Raw genomic sequence first — 21,192 nt, 5'->3', positions numbered from 1 at the left:
ATTACCCTAGATATTTATAACTAATTATGCATTTATTAATTTGTTTTTCTAAATTCTATATTACAACTTAGCTACTATTACTTTGTGAATTTTGTTACTTAAGTATTTTTTTTTACATTTTAACATATTCTCTTTTATTATGTTCTTTTTATTGTTTTGTTACAAAGTATTGACGTATCCTTAAAAGATCAAGTTTATTTGTTATCAAGTTTTGAAAAATGACGTCATTTTATTAGTTACATGCTGACAAATTGTATATAAATTACGAAATATGATGACAAAAGTGTGAGAAACTCAGATAGTAAAATACGTAAAAAAAATTTAATAGTCAATGTACGGTAAAATTAGTGCTAAAATTAATGAAAAAATATTTCATGAATAACTTGCCAATAATTTCAAATTCCCTTGGTTAAGCGAGAAAGGTTTGAGTTATGTTTGTTTTAACTTAAATTTTAAGAGTCTTTTTAAAGAGCTAGAAAAAGTTATTAGTTTTTAAAAAAATAAGCTAAATGAAATAACAAATGATGTTACATAACTTTAAAATTATACTAGCATGCCTTTACATTTTATTACTTTAAGTCGTGTTTTACAAACATCACTTAAATAATTTTGAATATATTTAAATTAAAAGCAATTCATAATAATTTATTTTAAATAATGGTTATGTAAAAATGAATAGATAAATTATTATACATATTAATTAATATTATATGTATTATTAGCATGTATCTGAATTTCATTATTTTTAAATGTTTCATCGGCTAAATTTATTCAAAAAAAGTAAATATAATAGTATTTTTATCTATTATATGTTCAATAAATTTTTAATAAAGTTTATTAATATGTGAAAGCAAATTTATAAAAGTGTGATAGATATATTGAAGAATTATACTTTCTCATAAACATGTAGTTTTGTTTGTTGTCAATAGATTAAGAGTTGGATCATCGTTGATCTAGCAAAAGTAACTATACATTTTCTTTAATAAATATAATGTTTAAAACTGATGTATAATTAATTTTATTTACATATATTTAAATTATACGATTGTATGACTAATTACTGAAGCAGAACTAAAGTGGTAAGGGGAACGTAATAGGAGCCCAAGATTTTAGTAAATGTAAACATTATTACTTATTAGACATTTAGTTACATATAAGTATTTCCTTTATGATGTTTAATTTTCAGTCATTTGAAAAATTAATATAATTTTTTGTATTAAAAACTCTCATTTTCTTTATAAATCACATAAAATTGCACAAATATATCATGTGGAAACAATGGATACAATTAAAAGTTGATGGACTAAATCGTACCTCTATGATACCTGAATTGATATGATTAAAACTAACAAAAAATTTAAATAAGAAATTTAGACACCACAATATAACTAATCTTTTTAATTACTAAAAGTTAATGATTCTTGAAAAAAGAGAAAAAAAAACTAGAAAGTAGGTTTATTTAAAAACTATTTTGTTACAATAAAGATTCAAATTGTGATTTAATTTTTTTATTTTGTTTGAAATGGGAGCTTTTGGCGCGTCTATAAAACGAGAGAATTAAGATCACTAGAACCGTTGTGTTTCAGTACAGAGTTGAGAGGGGGTTGTTGTTCCCGCTTCAGCTTTATAATTTCAGGTAGAAAAAAAGGAGCTATAACAGATTCCTGAAGCAGCATGCGAAAGCGCCTCCAAAACGCTACTTCCTCCGCCGGCGAGATGCAGCCGGAAAAGCGGATCCGCCGGAGCAAAACCATTTGCTCTTGCAACTCTCCCCGTCCTCCGTTTCTCTCTGCTCATTCCACTTTCTCCTGGTTCTTTCTCTCTCTCTCTCTCTCTCTCTCTCTCTCTATATATATATATATATATATATATGAATATATATTTCTGAAAATTCAATTGCAAATTATTTAAATTTCAATCACTCAGCTTGTATTTATGAATTCTGCTCTTTATTAAACGCATTCGTATGTTTACTATGCAATTATGCGTTTATTAGTCACGAATTTGAACTGGATTCGGATTTTCATTTAGTTATGGTTTTTGAACCGTTCTACGCGTGATTTTAAATGCTTGATTTCTTGTTCCGAGACTCGTTTTTTATCAGCAAAATTAGACTAGTAAAAGAACTGTTGTGTGATCTATTAATTTATACGTTTTATTTTTGCACATCTCCGTGTTTGTTTTTTTTTTTATTATTATTATTATTATTTTCGCAAGATGCTTTTGAATGCGATCTTACTGAGTTTCGGCTTGTGGATGAACTTCGAATATAGATATAATAATAATTCGCGCGCTGAATCATGTTTGATGACATTTTTGACATAAGAGGAAACGAGTAAGCTTCATCGGTAGGTAATTTGTGATTTCAATAATTTCCTTCATTCTCGAGATTCCAGTTCCATGAGTTTCTAGGCTATCTACATAAAATTGAGACGCTCATTTTCGATTTAAAAATTGAAAACAGCCTAGTCTCTCTTCGAACTCTGTTTTAAGTTTGACCTTCTGAAGTGTTTTTGGTTTCTATGAACTTCTTAAATAGAAAATGTTAAAACTATTACTATTCAGAATTTCAGATCGTCATTTTCTATAGCTTTAACTAATATCGATTAATGGATGCCTCTCTGTTTTTTTCCTTCCAATTTCGAATTTGAAAATGCTGAAAAGTTTGAGACCGCGTTAACTGTAGATTCTATTTGTATGTATGAAAGTTTAATTCATAAGTGGAATTTGGAAACTCTGTTTTCTTTTTCATTTCTAGTGCTTTGCTTAGTTACTGTTTCTATTTTTGTCTGAACACCTTATAATTGTGAACGCTGAACGAGAAGGTTCGAAGAAGACATTTGGACAGAGATTGCTAAATTTCTGGATGGAAAATCTCTGGTGATGCTGGCAGCCACAAGCCGATGGTTCCAGCGTGTTATTATGGAGGACGGTATATGGAAGTTCGTGTGCCTGCGTGATCTTCAGGTTCCACCCCCGGAACGCGTGGCATTCAGGTGGTGCAAGCTGTATACGTCAGCCTTTGGTAAGACCTCTCCATTCTTCTTCAATATTCAATCAATCCAGTGGTAACATCGTCCGACTAAATTCGATTTTGAAATGAAATTTCAGATGGAAGCCACTCTTACATGTTCCGTCAAAAAGAGAAACACATCGGTGAGTTGGTTCTTTGGTAGCCACACTTCGTTCCTGTCAGTCCTATTTTTCTGTTTTACATTTGGAAAAGGTTTTGTTAACAACGCAAACACTAACACCATTCCACAATCCTTTATAATAATATTATAATATTTTAAATTTTAAATTACAAATTAAAATAAAAATATAAAAATATTAATTTAATTATTTGTTAAGTATATGTTTGGCTTTACATTTTTAAACAATGAAATTAGAGGTATGAATTTTTTTAACTGGATGGTAAACTTTCACATTCATAAAAGAAAACGCAAAAGACACGTTATGAGTTTGGCTATTATTTAATCTTTTCTATAATAAGTAAGTTTTATAACGCAACACTGATTTAAGAAAGATAAGAAGTATATTAAAAAATGTATAATACAGTAATTTTTATAAAAAATAAAAAATATCAGTTACTTTTCTTAATTTGTTTAACAAAACCATTGACTTAAAATGAAATGAAAAAAAAGTTATTGTTTAAGTGGAGTAAGTCATAGTTCTCTAGTTAAATAATTTTTTTAAACTTTTAAATTTAATTCGTTGTTACTTTTAAAAATTTTCCAGTGTTTTTAATATCAAAATTTAATAAATATGTTAATTTGATTTTGGTATTTTTTACTTTTAAATTAACGTATTTACATATAAAGTGAGACGTTTTATTTAGTTATATTAGTTCGTGAAACTATAAAAAAGCTAACACTGTTAATTCAATAAAAATGAATTTATTCTACAAATAATTTATTAATATTAGATGTAAAAAAACACCATTTTTTATATCAATCTCAATTTAGAAAAAACCTATAATTAATCCTTAAATAGAATCGACTTCATGGAATTCATACTAACTTTTAGTAAGCACACAAATATTAACCCCATTCTACTCTTAAAAAATGTTAGAGTAACTTTATTTTTACAACAACTTCTACAACAAAATATATATATATATATATATATATATCTTTCAAATTTATTTATAAAGTTGTATTATTTTTTTATGAATTTGTATTGTTTTAAGAATTTAATATTAGTTATTTTATTATAATAATACTTTTGAAATTTTGAATTATAAAATTACATTAACTTTATTTTTTATTTTATATATTAGTATTTGTTAGTGGTAATAATTTGAAATTTATGATAAATTTGTCAAATTATATTAGATATATATACCATTTTTTTTTATTAAAGATCGAATCAATAGCCAACCATTTGATTATTAAGCTTGTGCCTAGACCGGTGGGCCGGTTCTCACAAGACTAAGTTGACACAATGACTGTTGGTGGATGAACAGCTCCAGATTTTTCTTCATTATCACATGATATTCTATTTTATTTTAAAATTAATCTTCAATTTCTTTTAGTGAATCAATTTATATCAACAGAGCAGAAAAGTCTATGAATGCAATCTCTTGAACTGATCGGAGACCATTAACCACTTCTAGCACCTATTCTTCATCCTCTGTGCCGATTTCTTAGTGTATGTCTTTCTAGAATTTACCCAACCACTAACTGAGTCTTTCTTAAAGTGCATATATTTTTGGACTAAAGCAGAAGTTCAGTTAACAGAAGATTTGTTACAGGCGCAAAATGTGCAGCTTCAATGTCTTAGATTTAGAAAATTATCGATGTTGTAACTTTTTATTTATATCATGTACCATCAGATTGGATGCGTATCGGCGCCTTTTCTTTTGATTCTTCTGTAGCCGTCCTGGCAGAGAGAATGAGTCTTCCGGGGAAGATACGGAAAGGAGAAAGCATTGAAAAGTTGTTGCGGTCTCAAGGTTGTTGCGTGCTAGACAACGTTAAATCTGGAATCTGGATAGCTGGTAACTTCCAAGTTAACTTTTACACTAGGATTATGAGATGATACTTGAAGTGAATATGTCAACATATTATCTCAGTTGTGTTTAATTAATTTCATTTGTTTATTATGGTTAAATTTTCAGACCTACAGCTAGTAAGATGCCCGGTTTGTGACCTCAACACGTGCGACGGTAATTTGAATACAATCCGCAGAGCCCTGCATATCCATAATCCCTTTGACTGCCATTGCCTTCTAATTTGGACAACACAATAATACTCCCATGAATTTATATCACTGATCATTGTGTTGCACAGCAAGGATTTGTCATTAAGAGAAGCGAGATTAAACTTAAATTGACAGGTTTCTCCCACTTATATAGGAACAATGCAGACGTTAGATGCAAGGCACATAGAACTATTCCTCTGTGAAGGCTACCGAAATGGGAGCTGGGATTACCAGCTTGTAGGATCTCATGATATAAAAAAACGAGCTGATGGGGCTGCTGGCTCCATTTTTGACATTAAACACCTGGGGGATTCTTCAACGTCGGGTAAATCTTGATACTTCAGTCGGCTTACTCCGTAACCCTGTCAAATTTTTTTTTGACAATAAACCTTGGTCTATCGTCAGTGCATAAAGAAATCACCTTTTGTTTGTCGCACAGATCCATAATTATAAAATTGTGTTTTGTAAGTAGTTTTAATTACAGATAGGCGAGCGAAGAGTGAGTCCATAGATAATCCACAAACGAACTTCAATAACAATATCATGATGCCTCAGAATGATTCTGGGTCTAGATTATGAGCATTTCAGTAAATTACTTCATGTTCTAATTTTTTTTATTGCCTACTACTTTCTAGAAGACTGTTAACTCGAGACATTAACACATTAAACAATCTGTTTTGATTTCCAAATTAAATGGCAGCGGTATTTGATTACAAGTCATGGATTGGAAGAGCAAATGACTGGCAACCCAAGGCTATGATTGCTTTCCATGCCGTAGCTGTGAATACTAATTTACAAGAAAATGAAGGTGAGAAGCTTTTTCTTGACAGCTTTCTGTATCAATTACTTGAAAAATCTGGGCAAAATTGAATCCCAGATTTCCTTTTTCGAATTTCCTTAGCAATTTCACTGGTCGGTGTAGTAACTCATTTTCACTTCTTTCCTTTGCTTATAGTCTTCTCTTGTTTTTCTTTTTCAATACATGCAGGTCTTCATGTGAAATACCATGCTATGAGGGAAGGGGCCGACGGAGAAGTTGTTTCTATTAGAATCTCTCAACAGCTCCTGTGATTCATCTCCAACCTGTCTTTTGAGAGGAGCAGGGGTTGGGTAGTTATTTTCTAGCTTTTAAAATGTCTTCTCGGCATTATTATACAAGTCTACATTCTAGGACCCGAAAACAACTATTCTATAATCCTCCATTAATTTTCCACATGTAGCTCTGGTTTAAGCATTGAAATATAATGACAAATAATATTTCCCAATGGAAAGTTGCAAATTGGTGATGACCAAGCATTATTATTTTTGTATGGAAGTATAGAAAGTATTCTGTAGATCTTGATCCATCTGCTCCCATGAAAGAGAATGATTTGTGCAGTGTGCTGGAAACAAACTAACGAAATCCGAATAACTTAATGATCATCGGTGAGGAACTGAGGATTTTGAATATTCTCCCCCAGAATGGCTGATGTGACAAGAACAGGAATTATATTATAATGTTCTTAAGTCATACCTTCTTTATATCTCTATTAGTTTCTTACACTGTACCAATATAAAATGCAAAATGATTTTCAACGTTGCTTTTAAATTTGGATAGACTTTAAGATTAAAATACAGTTTCTTCTTCTTATAACCATGTCCGTTCCCTTCCTACCGAAGACTTTTACATCTCAAAAATAATGGGCATCTTAGAAGTCCTTTTTCCCTTCTTCATCTTTCCTGTCATATATGCCTCTAGTGATTGCCGATTTTCTTTTTGTGGCAGCAATGGTATCATTATTCGTTTCCCCTTTCAACAAGAAGGTAAGCAAAATCCTTATTGTGGCTATCCTGGTTTCAACTTAATTTGCACGAATAATAGCAAAACAGTGCTAAAACTTCCTTATTCTGGGCTATTCTACGTGCGCAACATTAACTACCTCACACAAAAGATACAAGTCTACGACCCAGATGATTGCCTCCCCAAACGTCTTCTCAGCCTCAATGTCTCAGCCTCTCCTTTTAGTCCCACTTTTACTCGTAACTACACCTTCTTAAGCTGCCCATTAAAGAACGCAGGATCACAATTCATTCCCATTGACTGCCTCAGTAATTCCACACATTTTGTATCAGCTGTCCTCTCACTTAGTTTGCCCAATCCATTACCTGCATCTTGCCATGTTATTACCAGTCTTTTTGTCCCAGTTGCAGGACCAGAGCAGCGCTTTGAGGGTAATTTCAAAGGTGAGTTTAGTGAAGATCTTGCATTAACATGGGATAGACCTGACTGTAGATATTGTGAAGCACAAGAACAATTGTGTGGGTTTGATCGAAACAACAACAATCAACTCTTCTGTTTCTCTTACCAAACAGGTAAAGATCTTTTATATGGATTTACATAAAGTTCATACACCGAAGCTCTAGATGACGTAACATGTACAAAGAACTAAAAGAAATAACTTAAGTGATTATCACAGGAGTGCTATCTATCATAGTTGGTCACATGTTGAAGTTACTGGGAAAAAATATTTTGGTCAATGGTTTTACGTGGTATTCACGATGTCTGCTTAATTATTGTTTTGTTTACCTTTGAGTAGTTGACTTTATTATTAGAACTGCATGCAGACATTAAATTAAAACCAAGGGAAATAATGCTTTTTTTTAGAAAAATCCAAAGCAAGATACAGGCAAGTGTAATGTGCATATCTGCATTCAAAAGGTTAAATTTATCTTCACTTATAGATGTATGGTACATGTCAATCCTATTTATTCAATTATTACTTGGTACTCATTAGATTTTAGAGTAAATTAAAACAACTCCATTTTATTTGTTTCACGTTATGTATAACTTGCTTGACTTGAAAAAAAATGATTAGAAACAATATTAAGTAAATTTCTTCGAGTCAAAACTAATATTTCAAAGGTTTGGTACTGAGTTTTAACAGTCTAAAGAATAAATCTGTAGGTTCAAATTGAATAGTGTTTTGTTCTAGGTTATAATATCAAAAGCTGGATTAAAGCAGCCCAACTCTTAGGACAAAGATTTCTCTCTATCAATCGATTTGCTGTTACTGATGACATTTCCTAACAAACAAGGATCCTCTGCAGTCCCATTTTCAGATTTCACAATTAATAACCATTCTAAAACAGACAATCTTATATATTGTGTTTTCTTTCTGGCTTAATGTTCAGGTGCATCAAAACAAGGAATCCAAATCTTCAGAATCATTACATTAAGCGTTGTTGGACCAGCAGCAATCTTTGCAATTGTGATGGCATGTTGCGTGTGCTACAAGGACAGACTAACCAACATTCGTAACAATGCTATTGCAAGATCTGCACCAGCCACAATATTACCAGCACCAGAGATTGTTACCACTGGTTTGGACGAGTCCACCATTGAGTCCTATGAGAAGGTAGTGCTTGGAGAGAGTAGAAGAGTCCCTGGACCCAACAATGGTTGCTGTTGGATATGCTTATCAGAGTACAATAGCAAAGAGACAATACGATGTATTCCTGAATGCGAACACTGCTTCCATGCAGATTGCATAGACGAGTGGCTGCGCATCAATACCACGTGCCCAGTTTGTCGTAACTCTCCCTCTCCTTCTCCTTCTCCTCGTGTTACCTCCATTAACCCCTAAACATCATCAAGGATTTTCTTTCGCAGATGAATCACATTCTTGGCAAGATCAATGTTTATGTATACACTGGTAATGTGTGAGAATTTAAACAAAAAATGTGTTAAGTTAGTGTTGCAAAAAGAATAATTATCTGTTGATATTTTTAATCTTTTATTAAATGTTCAGATATAGAAGATGTACACCTGAATGAATTTATAATTTTTTTTAACCATTAACTTTCAACTCAAATGTAAAAATTGAGTTTGATAGTTACGTTATTCAAGGCTGTATTATTATTTTCAGTGTTGTAATTATTTCCGCAGAGTTTTGCTATGAAAAGCATTTATTAATGTATTTCTAAAAGGATTTTATTATAAAAGAATTATTCTAATTAAACATTATCCATAGTAACTAAAATTAATCAAAAATAAAATAAAATTGCGTACACAACTTAAAGTTTTCGCAATTGATATATCCTTTCATTTATTTAAACACAACAGCTAGCATAGAGCGAAGCTTATATATAAAGGGGATTTTTTTACTGCATATAAAAATCCTCGAGCATCCTATTTCACTTTAAAATGAGATATCTTAAAATATAATTCTTATTTTACAAGATATCTTTCATTTAGTTTGGGGACTCATAAAATATACCACAGTGGAAAAAAATATAGGCTCTGTACCTTCATAAACATAAACATAAAAGTTTCCATTTGGCCTCTTTTGTTAATAATTTCATAATTACATAATATATAACTCATTTTTTATTTCTGAATTATTCAATTCAGAATTATTTTTTCTTTAGGATTATACAATCCAAAATTTATTTTTCTTTATTAAAAGAATTTAAATGGCACAATCCAGAATGATACCATCCAAAAGAAAAATAATGACTTTTTATTGTATAATTTGAAACCTTTTTTTATAAAAACAATGACTTTCGGATTTGCAATATGAAAACTTCTTTTTAGAAAAATAATGACTTTCAGATTTACCATACAAAAAAGGTAAAATGAAAATTTTCATGCTTATGGAAGTGCAAAATAAATCTATGGAGGTGCAAGAAGAGTTTGCCAAAAATATAACAAGTCCAACAATGATAAAGAATGTGGAGTTGCATGCTGCACCCCTATGGTGGTAAAAATGATAAAATTGTCAAAAAAATACATTATAGATTACACATTCTATATTTTCTGAACATATTTCGCAATGTATAAAAAATGTATTCCATAACACAAATTATGTAATCCAGATTATATGTTATAAAAAATGAAAAATACATTCTGAAATCAACCTTTAAAATATAAATTTTGTATTTAAAAATACACATTTCATAATATAAAATAAAAATATATATTTTAAATTATACATTTTAAAATACAAATTTTGTATTTTAAATTATATTTTAAAATGTACAATTTAAAAACAAAAATATTACTTTTAATGGTCTGGAATGTCAAATCTAAAGTGAAACTGAAAGTGCAAAAATGAAAACCTACTGATAATTTATTTTCAAGATGATAGATTCGAAATTTTATGGGGGTACAGAATGCAATACCCTAAGGGACGAAGAGTACTATTCAGTCCACATAAGCCCAACAACGTGCATTCTCCGGCTTCCCAAAACAAAAAAATCAGAACAACTAATGGACTGTTTCTTCCTGCACCCCCATACCTTTTTCTCTCACATCCATAAATTTTCGAATTTCCAAAAATGCTCCTCTATAATATTTTGAATTACGTAATCTGGAAGTCATTTCTCAAATTGTTAATTAGCTTCCGGATTATATAATCTAAAAGTCTTTTTTCAGATGCATGATTACTTTATAGATTATATAATTCGGAAGTCTTTTTTCAAATGAGTTTTCGGATTATATAATTCAGAAACTACTGTATGAGGTGACACAAGGAGGATAAAAATGTATTTTCATATTGTGTATGAAGGTGACAGAAGAAGATATAGAGGTGCAGGAAGAAACAGTCCAACTAATGTTAAATAAACACAAACAAAACCATAAGAAAAGGTAAATAACATTCTAAACTTACCCCCAAACTTTCTAAGTTGACCTTAGAATTTTCAATTTTTTTGACAAAAATAGATTCATCTGAAAATGTGTTTTTCACGTGTATTCAAAATGTAAGGAAAAAAATGATGAAGAGAAGGAATAATGTAGTTAAAACTTAGAAACAATTTGAGTAAAGATTAACACTAAAGAGTTATGTGAAGAATATAAAAAGGATCCAAAAAGTTAAACGAGGATAGGAAATTATATAATACAAGTACTTGATATTAAATTAACTATTAAAAAGAAAGATTATTAGGAAATTAAATACAAATGATTTTTTTTAATTAGTATTTTTGTTGCCCCTAAAGTTTTACATACAACTTCTATATATATAAATGTGTTTCAGCTGTTATTTTATTCTACATAAATATTATATTACACTTTGTCAAAATTTTACTTATTATTATTCCCATAAAATATATTCACTATTATTTCAACCTTTTTGGTAATGTCTTTTTATTTCTAGTTTGTCCAACGAATAATTTTATCTCAATATACAACTTCCTAAGGTAAACAAACTTAAATACTATTTGTACGAGAGCAAAAGATAATTTTTCTTTGCAGAGGTTTAGGGTTTCATTTATAATTTTGAATAAAAATAATATAAATTACAAATTTGTATGAAAGAAAGACAAACATAAATAAATAATATTAAAACTACATTAAATATTTATTAATTAAATTTTAAAATTACAATATTTTGAATCAAATAACTGTCTTACCTATATAACAGTTAAAAAAAAACAAGAATAATAAATATAAGTAGATTTTAATAATATCACGGATCCAGGTTTTGCTTGATAAATTGTTAAAATTTATATTTTTTTTATGAACATGTGTTAGATTAGATTGTGTACCGTGTTAGTATTTTTTAAAATTTAACTTTTAAAGCATTATTTCTTCATAGTAGTTTATACAAAAACAATAATTAAATAATATGTATATACATATATAAGTATATATAATATTGAATAAGTTATTAAACTTCACAACTCACCAAATATTCAATACGTAATAATATGTTTTAGATTTGATTTTTATTTAGATATCATTATACATTGGATAGTGATTTGTGTATTTGGTTCAATATCTTAATAAAAAAAAAATCTACAATCATTATTTATCTTTTTAAAAATAACAATTTAATAAGTTTAACTATATGCTGTTATACATCTCAAACTTATTTAATAATTAAAATTTAAAAATTTATATAAATATTAAACATTGTGGGTTATCTATAGTTTGATATCTTATAAAGAAATTTAATATTTATTATGTCTTAAAATATACGTGATGAATAGAATGAACTTCAAAACTAGGCAGAAAAATGAAAGTATTGGGACTATAATTCTTTGCTTTATTTTGTATTTTTGTTTACACTTACGATGGTGTTTGATTATGTGGCTTTTATTCATAAAACGCGTTTAACGTAACACTCATATTGCTCTTGCCTTGAGGTCAAAATTATACTACTCTCAACACCAAATCTTTTACAATTAATTAAAAATATGGAAAAATATAAATTAACTTGAAAAATACAATAAAAATTATAAAAGTATTAAAAATAATAAAAAAGAGATAAAAGTTAAAAAAATAGAAAATGATGTTTTACTGATAAAAAAAGTATGTACTTATTTAGTTTGATAAAATTTTAAAAACTAAAAAACTATATTTTCGTTTCTATTATTTTAAATATGTTTAACAGTTTAAAAAAATATAGTATAAATAGTACAATTTACAGTAAAAATGTGAGGATTCCATCTTACTAATCAAACATTATACTAAGGATTTTCGAATTTCACTTTACAAACACATAACAAAACATGTTTCCACGATGAAGGGATAACTAGGATTAGACAATAAAACTTTATCCAACAATTACCTTTTGGAAGAAAGAATTGTAAATATGAAAGAAAAAAGTAAATGGTTACTTTTTAAGATCTAAAAATTCAACTTTCAACGGTGCTCTGTACAAGTAAGTTATCTACTATTTGGCAGAAAGGGCAAGAGATACCATCTAGTAAGAAAGGACAGTGTAACAAAATTCTTGGTATATATTCTCAGGTTACAATCATGCTAATTTGATGCTAGATCTAGACCATCACCTAGAAACATGACATAAAATAGGACGCACTGCAGCTTTGAAGTCATCATAAAACCTTTGCTCAGAAAATCTCTTTGCCCTTCTCCTTGCAGCTGCAGCCATCTTAAGTCTCTCCATCTCAGGCATAGTTACTGTCTTCACCAGGGCGTCTGCATATTCTTCAACAGTGCAGGCAAGAAATCCTGTTTGCTGTCCATCTTCATCTAGCACAATGTCCATTTTTGGGCCAGCAGAATTATGAGCTGACAAGCAAATATTGCAAGAATAATTAATGCATGCAAGAGATGCCAATATAGACAAAAAAAGGTACATTTGCCAAAAGGTGAAATTGCACATAAGCCTACCAATTGGGATAGCACCGGCAGCCATGTATTCTACAACACTAATGCCAAAATGCTCATCAGTCATTGAATGAATGCCAGCAACAGCACCCCCTAAAAGTCCCACCAAATCTCTGTAAGCAAGCATCATATGTATTAGTAGGAGGACATCTTTTGAAGTTTAGGTTCTGAAATTACAAATATAATCTAAACAATTGATAGACAGCTACACAAATGAATTCATGTGATAAAAGTGATAAACTAATTTTAGTGAAAGAATTGTTAGTCATTTATCCAGAGTTCTTGGCTAATTCAAAACCCAATTAACGATCCATGCAATCGACTTCTTCAGGTGGTTTCCCAGCCACATAATGTGCATCTCAACCCAGTTCAAAGGCTCATTAACACCCATGTACAAAGGATTATTTTCCAAACTGCTTATTTCCAACAAAAACAACTGAAATTTCTTACAAGGAAAGTCTTTGCAGCCTATCAACTTGGCAATTGATCTTGATGATTTTAAAATTACAAAAAAAAAAAAATTTTAACCAGTCTAATCTCGTAAGGATAATATAGTCTGAGAGACAGAATTAGTTCACTAAAACTGTGAAATACCCTACCAAAATGGTTCTATATACACAGACTTATCCTTCCTACTACAAAAAATTTAGATTAAGGATCCTAACTTGCTTTATAAATTAAAATATTGATAACATCCCTACTCCTCTCCAACATAACTAATGACAAAACTTAGCCATATAAGATAAATACAATCATATACATTAAGTTTCCAGTAATGATGCACAAGTAAGGCTGCTTTTTATACAGCTAAAATGTAGATGAACAAATATGGCAGATAACATGGTTAAACACAATATTATTTCTAAGAAAACGCTGATAAAATATGCTAAACCAACCTTAGACCAAACTTTCTGTTTTTCATTTAATGTTTCTTTTTTTTATGGTTTCACTTTTAAGTCATTTGAGTGGGTTTTAACAAGTTAGGTTCTTTACCTTCATTAAAATGAAATTTTTTTAAGTTCCTTTTTTATTCGATCTAGGTAGATTATTTGTGGGAATGTTGATGACATGCACGGGAAGAAAGTTCACAAACAGGAAAAGGTCAATTCTGGCTTGTCATCATTCAAACTCCTAAATCTAACAGCTCATACAGGGAGTGTTTCATATCTTCGAGACACCCACTGAAAAACAAATTTTCTTAAAGATTTCTTTCTTCCATTTCTTCTTTAGCTGATTTCTCTTACAGTTCTGACATTACTTGCATTGGATCAAGTAATTGATCTTCTATTTCCTTGGCTTGAATGCAATATCTCTACTTCCTCAAGATCCAGCCCAACTTTTTTGGATTTTTCTCTAAAAAATGCTCTTTTAAAAAGTTAACTTTAACAGGGCTTTTGTAGAAGCTAAATTAGAGAAACTTTTACTTTCAAGGAGAAAAGATGGTTAAAAAAGCTATAGATCAGACACAACTTTAATGCTTTCAATACTGGTGGATTGCTGTGATGTTCGAGTAGAAATTGGGAAACTATGACATGTCCTTACTTTTTATGATAAATACCACATCCTTGTATAATTCAGAAAATAGAGGTTGCTAGTTATGTGGTTTCACTTGAGGAATTCCTTATACAGTTTAGGATTTTTCTTTATGGATTTAAAGTAAGTGATTGGTTAATGGTAAAGAGCTACAAGTCAGTTAAAGGAGGCCTCTAGGTATTGGCTATTAATTAAGTTTGGAAACTTTAAACATCAGCTTGAAATTTGGATTTAGGAAAACAAACCAAGGGCAATCAAGATTCCATTTTTTTTGCTGAGAATTTCTATGGATTCTTCAGTGAAACATTAGCTTTTGCTCTGTTTTTACTTTAATCTCTTTCAATTTCGTAAACACTTTTGTCAATAGTTGTTTAGAGCTTGCTCCCTCTAACCCAATTTTGCAGTCTAAATGGTATTAAACATAGTAAATTGATAGGTGGTGTCCAGCCATCTCTTTATGGCTTTACCATTTCATTTAAAGTTTCTTTAGTTAATCAGTAGATAATCCAATAGATTGTCAAGTATAATAATAAATAAGACCAAACAAAAATGTCTGAATTTGCACAAGTCAGCTAGCCGGACTAGTAACTACCATATGCCATTAACTAAGGGACAAAAGGTATGCATTCAACAAAATATAACTTTTTTAAGTATTTTATACTGCAGAGAAAATGTTTCTTATGATCATTAAAATTAAAAGGAGGGAGGAAAATTTGAAAATCCACTGGGACTAACCTGTATGTTACATTCTTGTGAAATTCCACTTGTTCACTAATATTCAGCTCAATTGCTTTCTTTTTTAACATTTGAAGTCTGTCATCATCTGACTTATTTCTACAGCTACCCACAATTTGTAACTTAGGTTTTGGCAAGGTAGGATCTAATTTCTTAATGGCAGCTGAAAAAGCCTCTAGTTGGAGAGTGTGTGCCTACATTTAAATGAAAAAAAAAAATGTCAAATTGGTTTAACTAACAAAGGCTCAAACGAGCCACATAAAAAGGTTGTACCTTTTGTTCACAAGATTCATAGGAATATGCCCACCTTCTCCGGTCGAAATTGTGCAACAGATATTATTACAGGAATTTCTGTTGATCGTTCCAAGGGAAGTACCTGTTTATATTGCTCACCTGTTAGATTTTCTTGGTGATTACTGAACTATGTAAAGAAAACCACAAACACACATAGTATCATCCTCATATTGAGAGTTGACATTAAACTCAAGTTTTAAACATTTGGTAAAGATACAGATACTACACCAGGAGGACACATAGAAGAAACAGACCATAACAGACTTCACTGCCACAAAGTAACAAGCAATATAGGAAAGCTATCCACCCAACCCAAAGAAATATGAAAAACATGAACTAGATAATACAATAATGTTTCTAGGACTATAAATAACAAATTGCAAACCTGGAGTCCAGAAGTATCACAAGGAGGATAAACTCGCTTAATACGATCTGGAACTTTCCAAAGATTTTCAATATGGGATTTGGTCCAAGATGAATTGACCATAGCCAGGTGTGCACATGATCCTGCAATCCCATACAGGCAGCTGAAGAATGTATAATAGACAATCTTGCATCTTGAAAGCCAAACACTGCAAGAAAAAGAAAAAAAACTCTTAGATTCCTTAAAACATGAAAGAGACAAAATAGATTGTGAATTTAGTGCAAATTATAGCATTGAAGCGTGTATGCACTGAAGAGTATGGGGAAGCATGCAAAGGTGAACTTTCACATGAAAAAGCTTCAACTTTACCAATTTCTATACCAAAATACTTTTAAAAAGATTGATTCCCTTCTACCCTTGGGCGCAAAACAAATTGGATGCGGAATAATAATCAAATTTAAGTCATATTGAAATGACAGAACTGATACCATTTAACAGGTGAGGAAATCTTGTGAAGTATGACTAGACTATAAGTGGCAACAAAATGTACAAATCCGATAGTTTGAAGAAATCAAACCTTTTTGTAATTAAGGCATCATTATTATACATCAAACTGCGCTCACGAACACGAGATAGCATGTCTGAACTGATAGTAGGATAATGTGTATAGCAAATAACTTTACATCCAAACAACCGGGCTAATGGATATGTAAAAGCATATCCACTTGTGTCAAAGTAATATAAAGGAGTAAGCTTGCACAAAGCCTCCCAAGCAAGATACATAGAACCCAGACTTTGACCAATCATTGTAAAGTGCGGATAAGTGGTTTCTTCGATCCACTTTCTCTTGTACAAATGAACCACCTGAAAACCAGGATAACAAGATACACAGGTTTAAGCTTCTAAACAAATCAAGTATATTCTTGCACAATTGGCGCCAAAAAAAAAAAAATACCATCACAACAATATTTCTTTACATTATATAATCATCACATTATCTTATTCCATGGCTAAATCATCCCTCATCCCCTCCTTCCTATCGTCTACTAAACCTGCTAAGCAAGCAATGCTATGTTTTACCACCTTTCTCTGGCTCACTTCCACCTAAAAGTGAGGAATACAGTTCAAGAGGAGCCAAAGGTCCAAGATCAGTTTGCAACTTACGGTTGTATATGAAGAGTATTGGCTTTCTTCCCTTCAGAATTCCGTATTTTGTATCATCAGAATAGTCCAACAAGAAGCAAAGCTATCAGGAATGGCCTCTTTTTTTTTTCCGGATAATCAGGCCCTTATTTGTAAATTGAGAGCTTAAATAGTTGAGCCTTAGAATCTACATCATTGGTAGGTACTTTAGCAAAACAATAAATGCTTGATTGAGCAACGTGAGGTTCCAGACAATTCTAGAATCACCTGGGTCTACGAACAGAGCGTCTATGTAATTTGAACATAGTTCAGTTCATTCATAAAGTATCTTCTGGTCCACTACTGTACTAAAACAGAACACCGCTTTGAGTCATTCTTTCAAGAGTACAGCTCTGATCACTTCATATTTCTAATCCACGGTGGACTACCCCAGAAAGACCCTTTTTCCACACGCTTACCAGATCTATTCCCATAATTTTCCTTCCACCTAAATCCCAAACTACTTTAGAATTCTTTGCAGCAGTCCTGATACTAGGGAAAGTCCTGTTGCTTGATCCACCCAACAGAATGGAATACATCATCAATGTTGTGAAGACTTTGAAGTAAACTCAATGCTTCACCTGAGCTTATAGAAGGAAAATTAGATCCATTGATCCTAATCCACTCATTCTTTAGCAGAAAATAAAGTACATTAAATTCATGAGTTATGAGTGCAGTAATAACCGAACCAACAAGAGGAATAGTTGAAAGATAAAATAACAACCACGGTTGAGTAATATGCTAACATACACAAAGTATACACTTACGAACCCAGAAAAGCATTCTATAATATTCCACTCTCTTATCGTTACTACAACTGAAAAACCCACTTCAAATTATACGAAGTCACAATGAAAACGAAAGATGAACAAAACCCCACAATCCAAAAACAGAAAAAAATAAGAACCCAGATAAGAGATTAAGAAAAGAAGGTACCTTTGGAGGAGAGAGGAGCGTGACCCCAAAGCGATCGAGGGCTCGAGCCATCAGCGATTGAGGGGTGGCGTCATGATCTCCAGTGTAGATATAGCAGTCAAGATCAGGGATTTCCTCTTGGATGCCTCTGACGGCGCACCAGAGCACCCTCTCCCCGCCGCCGCCGTCGTTAGTGTACGGATGGAAGAACCCGACGGCTCTGTTCCTCCGGCGTCTGCCGTTGACTGGAGCAATGCAGAATCCAAAAAGAATGGCCGTGATGAGCGCAACAATGATCATCGTCAACATCTTGCAGTGGCAGATGTTCAAAGCTTCATAATCGTTCAACAAATTGGATCCAACGAGGAATTCATCTTTTATCGGTGCATAACCAATCACCAAAGCATAGAATAGGGAAATATTTAGCTAAACAAAAATTAAGTAATTAGTTGAAAACTAAAATTTGATAAATTTATTTATCGAGTTAATATAATGCGAAGCAATATGTTTATATATTTTTTAATATATTTTTATTTTATAAATTATACCGCTCGGTTTCTCTCCTCATCATAATTATTTTGTCCTCATCTATTTGTAGGATTAATTTATATCGGCTTGTCGGTCTCAAAAAAAGAAGAAAAAAAATGTCGTAGAATGTGTTTAACAAATATATTCATTTACAAATATACTTTAAAAGGTTTAATCGGTTAGGCTTGAAGAAAATATCTAAAATTAAGTCTATCCTAAATAAATGTAAATAGAATATTTAAGGAATGTTTAGAAGGTAGATAAAATCATAATAACTCAAATATATAAGAAAAAGTTAATTTAAGCGTTAGAATATCTTTAGAATGTTGTTAGGATCTTCCTCAATATTACGTCCGATATAATGGAGGTCTCTTTGGCAAGTATGAAGGGTATACTGACCTAGACGAGCATCTAGTCATGTATGTAACACAGGTCAGTTAGTATGCCTCCAATGACACCATACTATGTTGAGTGTTCCCTACCTCACTTAAAACATGACACTGAGTTGGTTCACAAGGCTTCCCCACTAATCAATAGACTGCTTCAACATGTTGACTAGTTTGTTTAGTTCGCAATTTTTCATCAGTCGACCGCATCACCTCACTTCGAAAGTCTTGGTAAACAGGCGAAAAAGTGAGAGTCACTACGAACATTCAGGAAAAAATTTGGCAAATCAATATAAGAAACTTGAGTCTGGAAGTCATGATGCATTACATGTTAGCAACTCTAAAACTTGGCCCTTTCGTTCACATCCTTTGTAAAAAGTCGGCTGACAACTTAGAAGAATTGAGGAGAAGAGTAACAAAGTTCATGCAGTTGGGGAAGTTGAAAAAATTCAAAAGAAAGGTTAACCACAATAAGTCATTTAAATATACGAGGAAGTTGACTTGGACATCGGAGTATGTTTGCAAGTTTTCTAGCCGACGGAGATAAGAAGATTAGGCATAAATCCAAACAGATATTGACAAAGAAGATTAAGAAGAGAAAAACGAATGGACCATAGAGCGTGAGGTATCACGTACATATGATGGAGTTTGACTTTACCTAATTTTTGCAAGAACAAAAACAAAAGCTTATTTAACTTAAATACAAATTTTTAATCGGCCTAAATTAGAATTAATAGTTTTGGTTCCTTCTAAAATAAATTTGTTAAATCTAATATGCCTTATTTTCTATCAATACAATTTTAATTATTTTATTCCACATTAACGTTCACTTTTGGATTTTAAAACAAAAGATAAAAGAACATAAATTTAAACTGCATTTTATAGTATATTTTTGAAAAGAACATAAATTTAAACTGCATCCTTATAGTATATTTGAAAAGGCCAAAATATTCATCCCATATATTTATATTAATAAATCAACCTTTTCTTTTCTCGATCTCAGTCGTACCCCATGTGTTATATATCCCATGTGGTGCATCCCTTTCATGTCAATTTCATTGATAGATTATGTTGCACGGTCATGCCGGTTGAATAACTAAAGGTTTATGTAGTTTTTTTTTTTTTTTATGTTTTTAGTGTTGTGTTATCTCTGTTTTTTTTAATTTGGAAATACATAATTAAGAATATAAGTACATATTTTGAATTTTGTATTCATGTATGTATTTAAATTTGAAAACACATTTCAAAATCCACTGTGTGAAATATATAAATTCATTATGGATAATGCATTTTGAAATATATTTTCGAATCCAAAACACAAAAATATATGTATTAATTTTAAAAAGTAATCATTGTTTGTTATTATTATTGGCAAAAATATAGGTAAGGACTAAATATGGATCATAATAAGTTGGTCAAAGACTAATGAGGTTGGACATTAGAAGGGACAGATAATAAGTTGTCGTTGACATTGATGCTTATGTGTTGCCACCAACTGCTATATGACAAGATGAGTAAGTAGGATTTATTGGGAGAACTTGTTGATACATTGTTGCTAATAAAAGTATAACATCAGTTAGCGTGTCATACTTATCGTTATTTGACAATGTGAGGATGTGTGTGATAAGTGTCATAATTTAGTAATATTCCATATTAAAATATATAAACTCATAGATTTTTATTGATAAAATAACTATAACTCAACCCCTAATTTAGGAATTTAAACACTTTTACATATTTTGTGATTATAAAATGAATTACAACGATTTATTCTCAAATTTGTGTTAATTTCAGGATTCTAAGAGAAAATGGAGATGAAAGGGCTAAAGGAGAATTGACAATATGAAAATGAAAAGTTGGAATATTGGAAACTCGCCCAAAACTCGCCAAAGCAAGATGACTCCAGAGAAACTCGCCAAAGACTTGCCTATAGTGAAATT

General features: G+C 31.1%; 3 protein-coding genes across 7 annotated transcripts; 2 read left to right on the top strand and 1 right to left on the bottom strand.

The window, feature by feature from the left end:
* Nucleotides 1–1,574: 1,574 nt before the first annotated feature.
* LOC137819536 (probable F-box protein At3g61730) lies at nt 1,575–6,467 on the top strand. The gene is made up of 8 exons (XM_068623418.1): nt 1,575–1,811; nt 2,826–3,025; nt 3,112–3,156; nt 4,835–4,999; nt 5,120–5,167; nt 5,357–5,527; nt 5,903–6,010; nt 6,191–6,467. Exons 1-8 carry the CDS (start codon nt 1,675–1,677, stop codon nt 6,271–6,273), a joined length of 957 nt encoding a protein of 318 aa, XP_068479519.1. The 5' UTR covers nt 1,575–1,674; the 3' UTR covers nt 6,274–6,467.
* Nucleotides 6,468–6,803: 336 nt separating this feature from the next.
* LOC137819535 (putative RING-H2 finger protein ATL21A) lies at nt 6,804–9,106 on the top strand. 4 transcript variants are annotated; one of them, XM_068623417.1, is made up of 3 exons: nt 6,804–7,005; nt 7,393–7,554; nt 8,374–9,106. In XM_068623417.1, exons 1-3 carry the CDS (start codon nt 6,882–6,884, stop codon nt 8,823–8,825), a joined length of 738 nt encoding a protein of 245 aa, XP_068479518.1. In that variant the 5' UTR covers nt 6,804–6,881; the 3' UTR covers nt 8,826–9,106. The 4 variants fall into 4 exon arrangements, with proteins under 4 accessions (XP_068479518.1, XP_068479517.1, XP_068479514.1 ...); XM_068623416.1 differs by having other exon boundaries at nt 6,806–7,005; nt 7,387–7,554; XM_068623415.1 differs by having other exon boundaries at nt 6,817–7,005; nt 7,134–7,554.
* Nucleotides 9,107–12,777: 3,671 nt separating this feature from the next.
* On the bottom strand, nt 12,778–18,904 carry LOC137818572 (GDP-Man:Man(3)GlcNAc(2)-PP-Dol alpha-1,2-mannosyltransferase). 2 transcript variants are annotated; one of them, XM_068622079.1, is made up of 7 exons: nt 18,360–18,904; nt 16,819–17,105; nt 16,263–16,449; nt 15,891–15,959; nt 15,584–15,777; nt 13,319–13,428; nt 12,778–13,216 (listed from the first exon to the last, which is right to left on the bottom strand). In XM_068622079.1, exons 1-7 carry the CDS (start codon nt 18,645–18,647, stop codon nt 12,972–12,974), a joined length of 1,380 nt encoding a protein of 459 aa, XP_068478180.1. In that variant the 5' UTR covers nt 18,648–18,904; the 3' UTR covers nt 12,778–12,971. The 2 variants fall into 2 exon arrangements, with proteins under 2 accessions (XP_068478180.1, XP_068478181.1); XM_068622080.1 differs by having other exon boundaries at nt 16,819–18,004; nt 18,360–18,750.
* Nucleotides 18,905–21,192: the final 2,288 nt, after the last annotated feature.

This window comes from Phaseolus vulgaris, chromosome 10, assembly GCF_000499845.2.
Source record: "Phaseolus vulgaris cultivar G19833 chromosome 10, P. vulgaris v2.0, whole genome shotgun sequence".
Taxonomy (NCBI): Eukaryota; Viridiplantae; Streptophyta; class Magnoliopsida; order Fabales; family Fabaceae; genus Phaseolus; species Phaseolus vulgaris.
The sequence above is the reverse complement of the archived record's forward strand: the minus strand, read 5'-3'. Positions and strand labels throughout refer to the sequence as shown.

Coding starts and splice junctions, on each gene's coding strand:
- LOC137819536 (XM_068623418.1), top strand. CDS start 1,675: ATGCGAAAGCGCCTCCAAAACGCTACTTCCTCCGCCGGCGAGATGCAG. Junction 3,157..4,834: donor TCAAAAAGAGAAACACATCG/GTGAGTTGGTTC, acceptor ATGTACCATCAG/ATTGGATGCGTATCGGCGCC. Junction 5,528..5,902: donor GGGGGATTCTTCAACGTCGG/GTAAATCTTGAT, acceptor ATTAAATGGCAG/CGGTATTTGATTACAAGTCA.
- LOC137819535 (XM_068623413.1), top strand. CDS start 6,882: ATGGGCATCTTAGAAGTCCTTTTTCCCTTCTTCATCTTTCCTGTCATA. Junction 7,555..8,373: donor CTGTTTCTCTTACCAAACAG/GTAAAGATCTTT, acceptor CTTAATGTTCAG/GTGCATCAAAACAAGGAATC.
- LOC137818572 (XM_068622079.1), bottom strand. CDS start 18,647: ATGTTGACGATGATCATTGTTGCGCTCATCACGGCCATTCTTTTTGGA. Junction 16,450..16,818: donor GATGCCTTAATTACAAAAAG/GTTTGATTTCTT, acceptor TTTTTCTTGCAG/TGTTTGGCTTTCAAGATGCA. Junction 13,217..13,318: donor TGCCGGTGCTATCCCAATTG/GTAGGCTTATGT, acceptor TTTGCTTGTCAG/CTCATAATTCTGCTGGCCCA.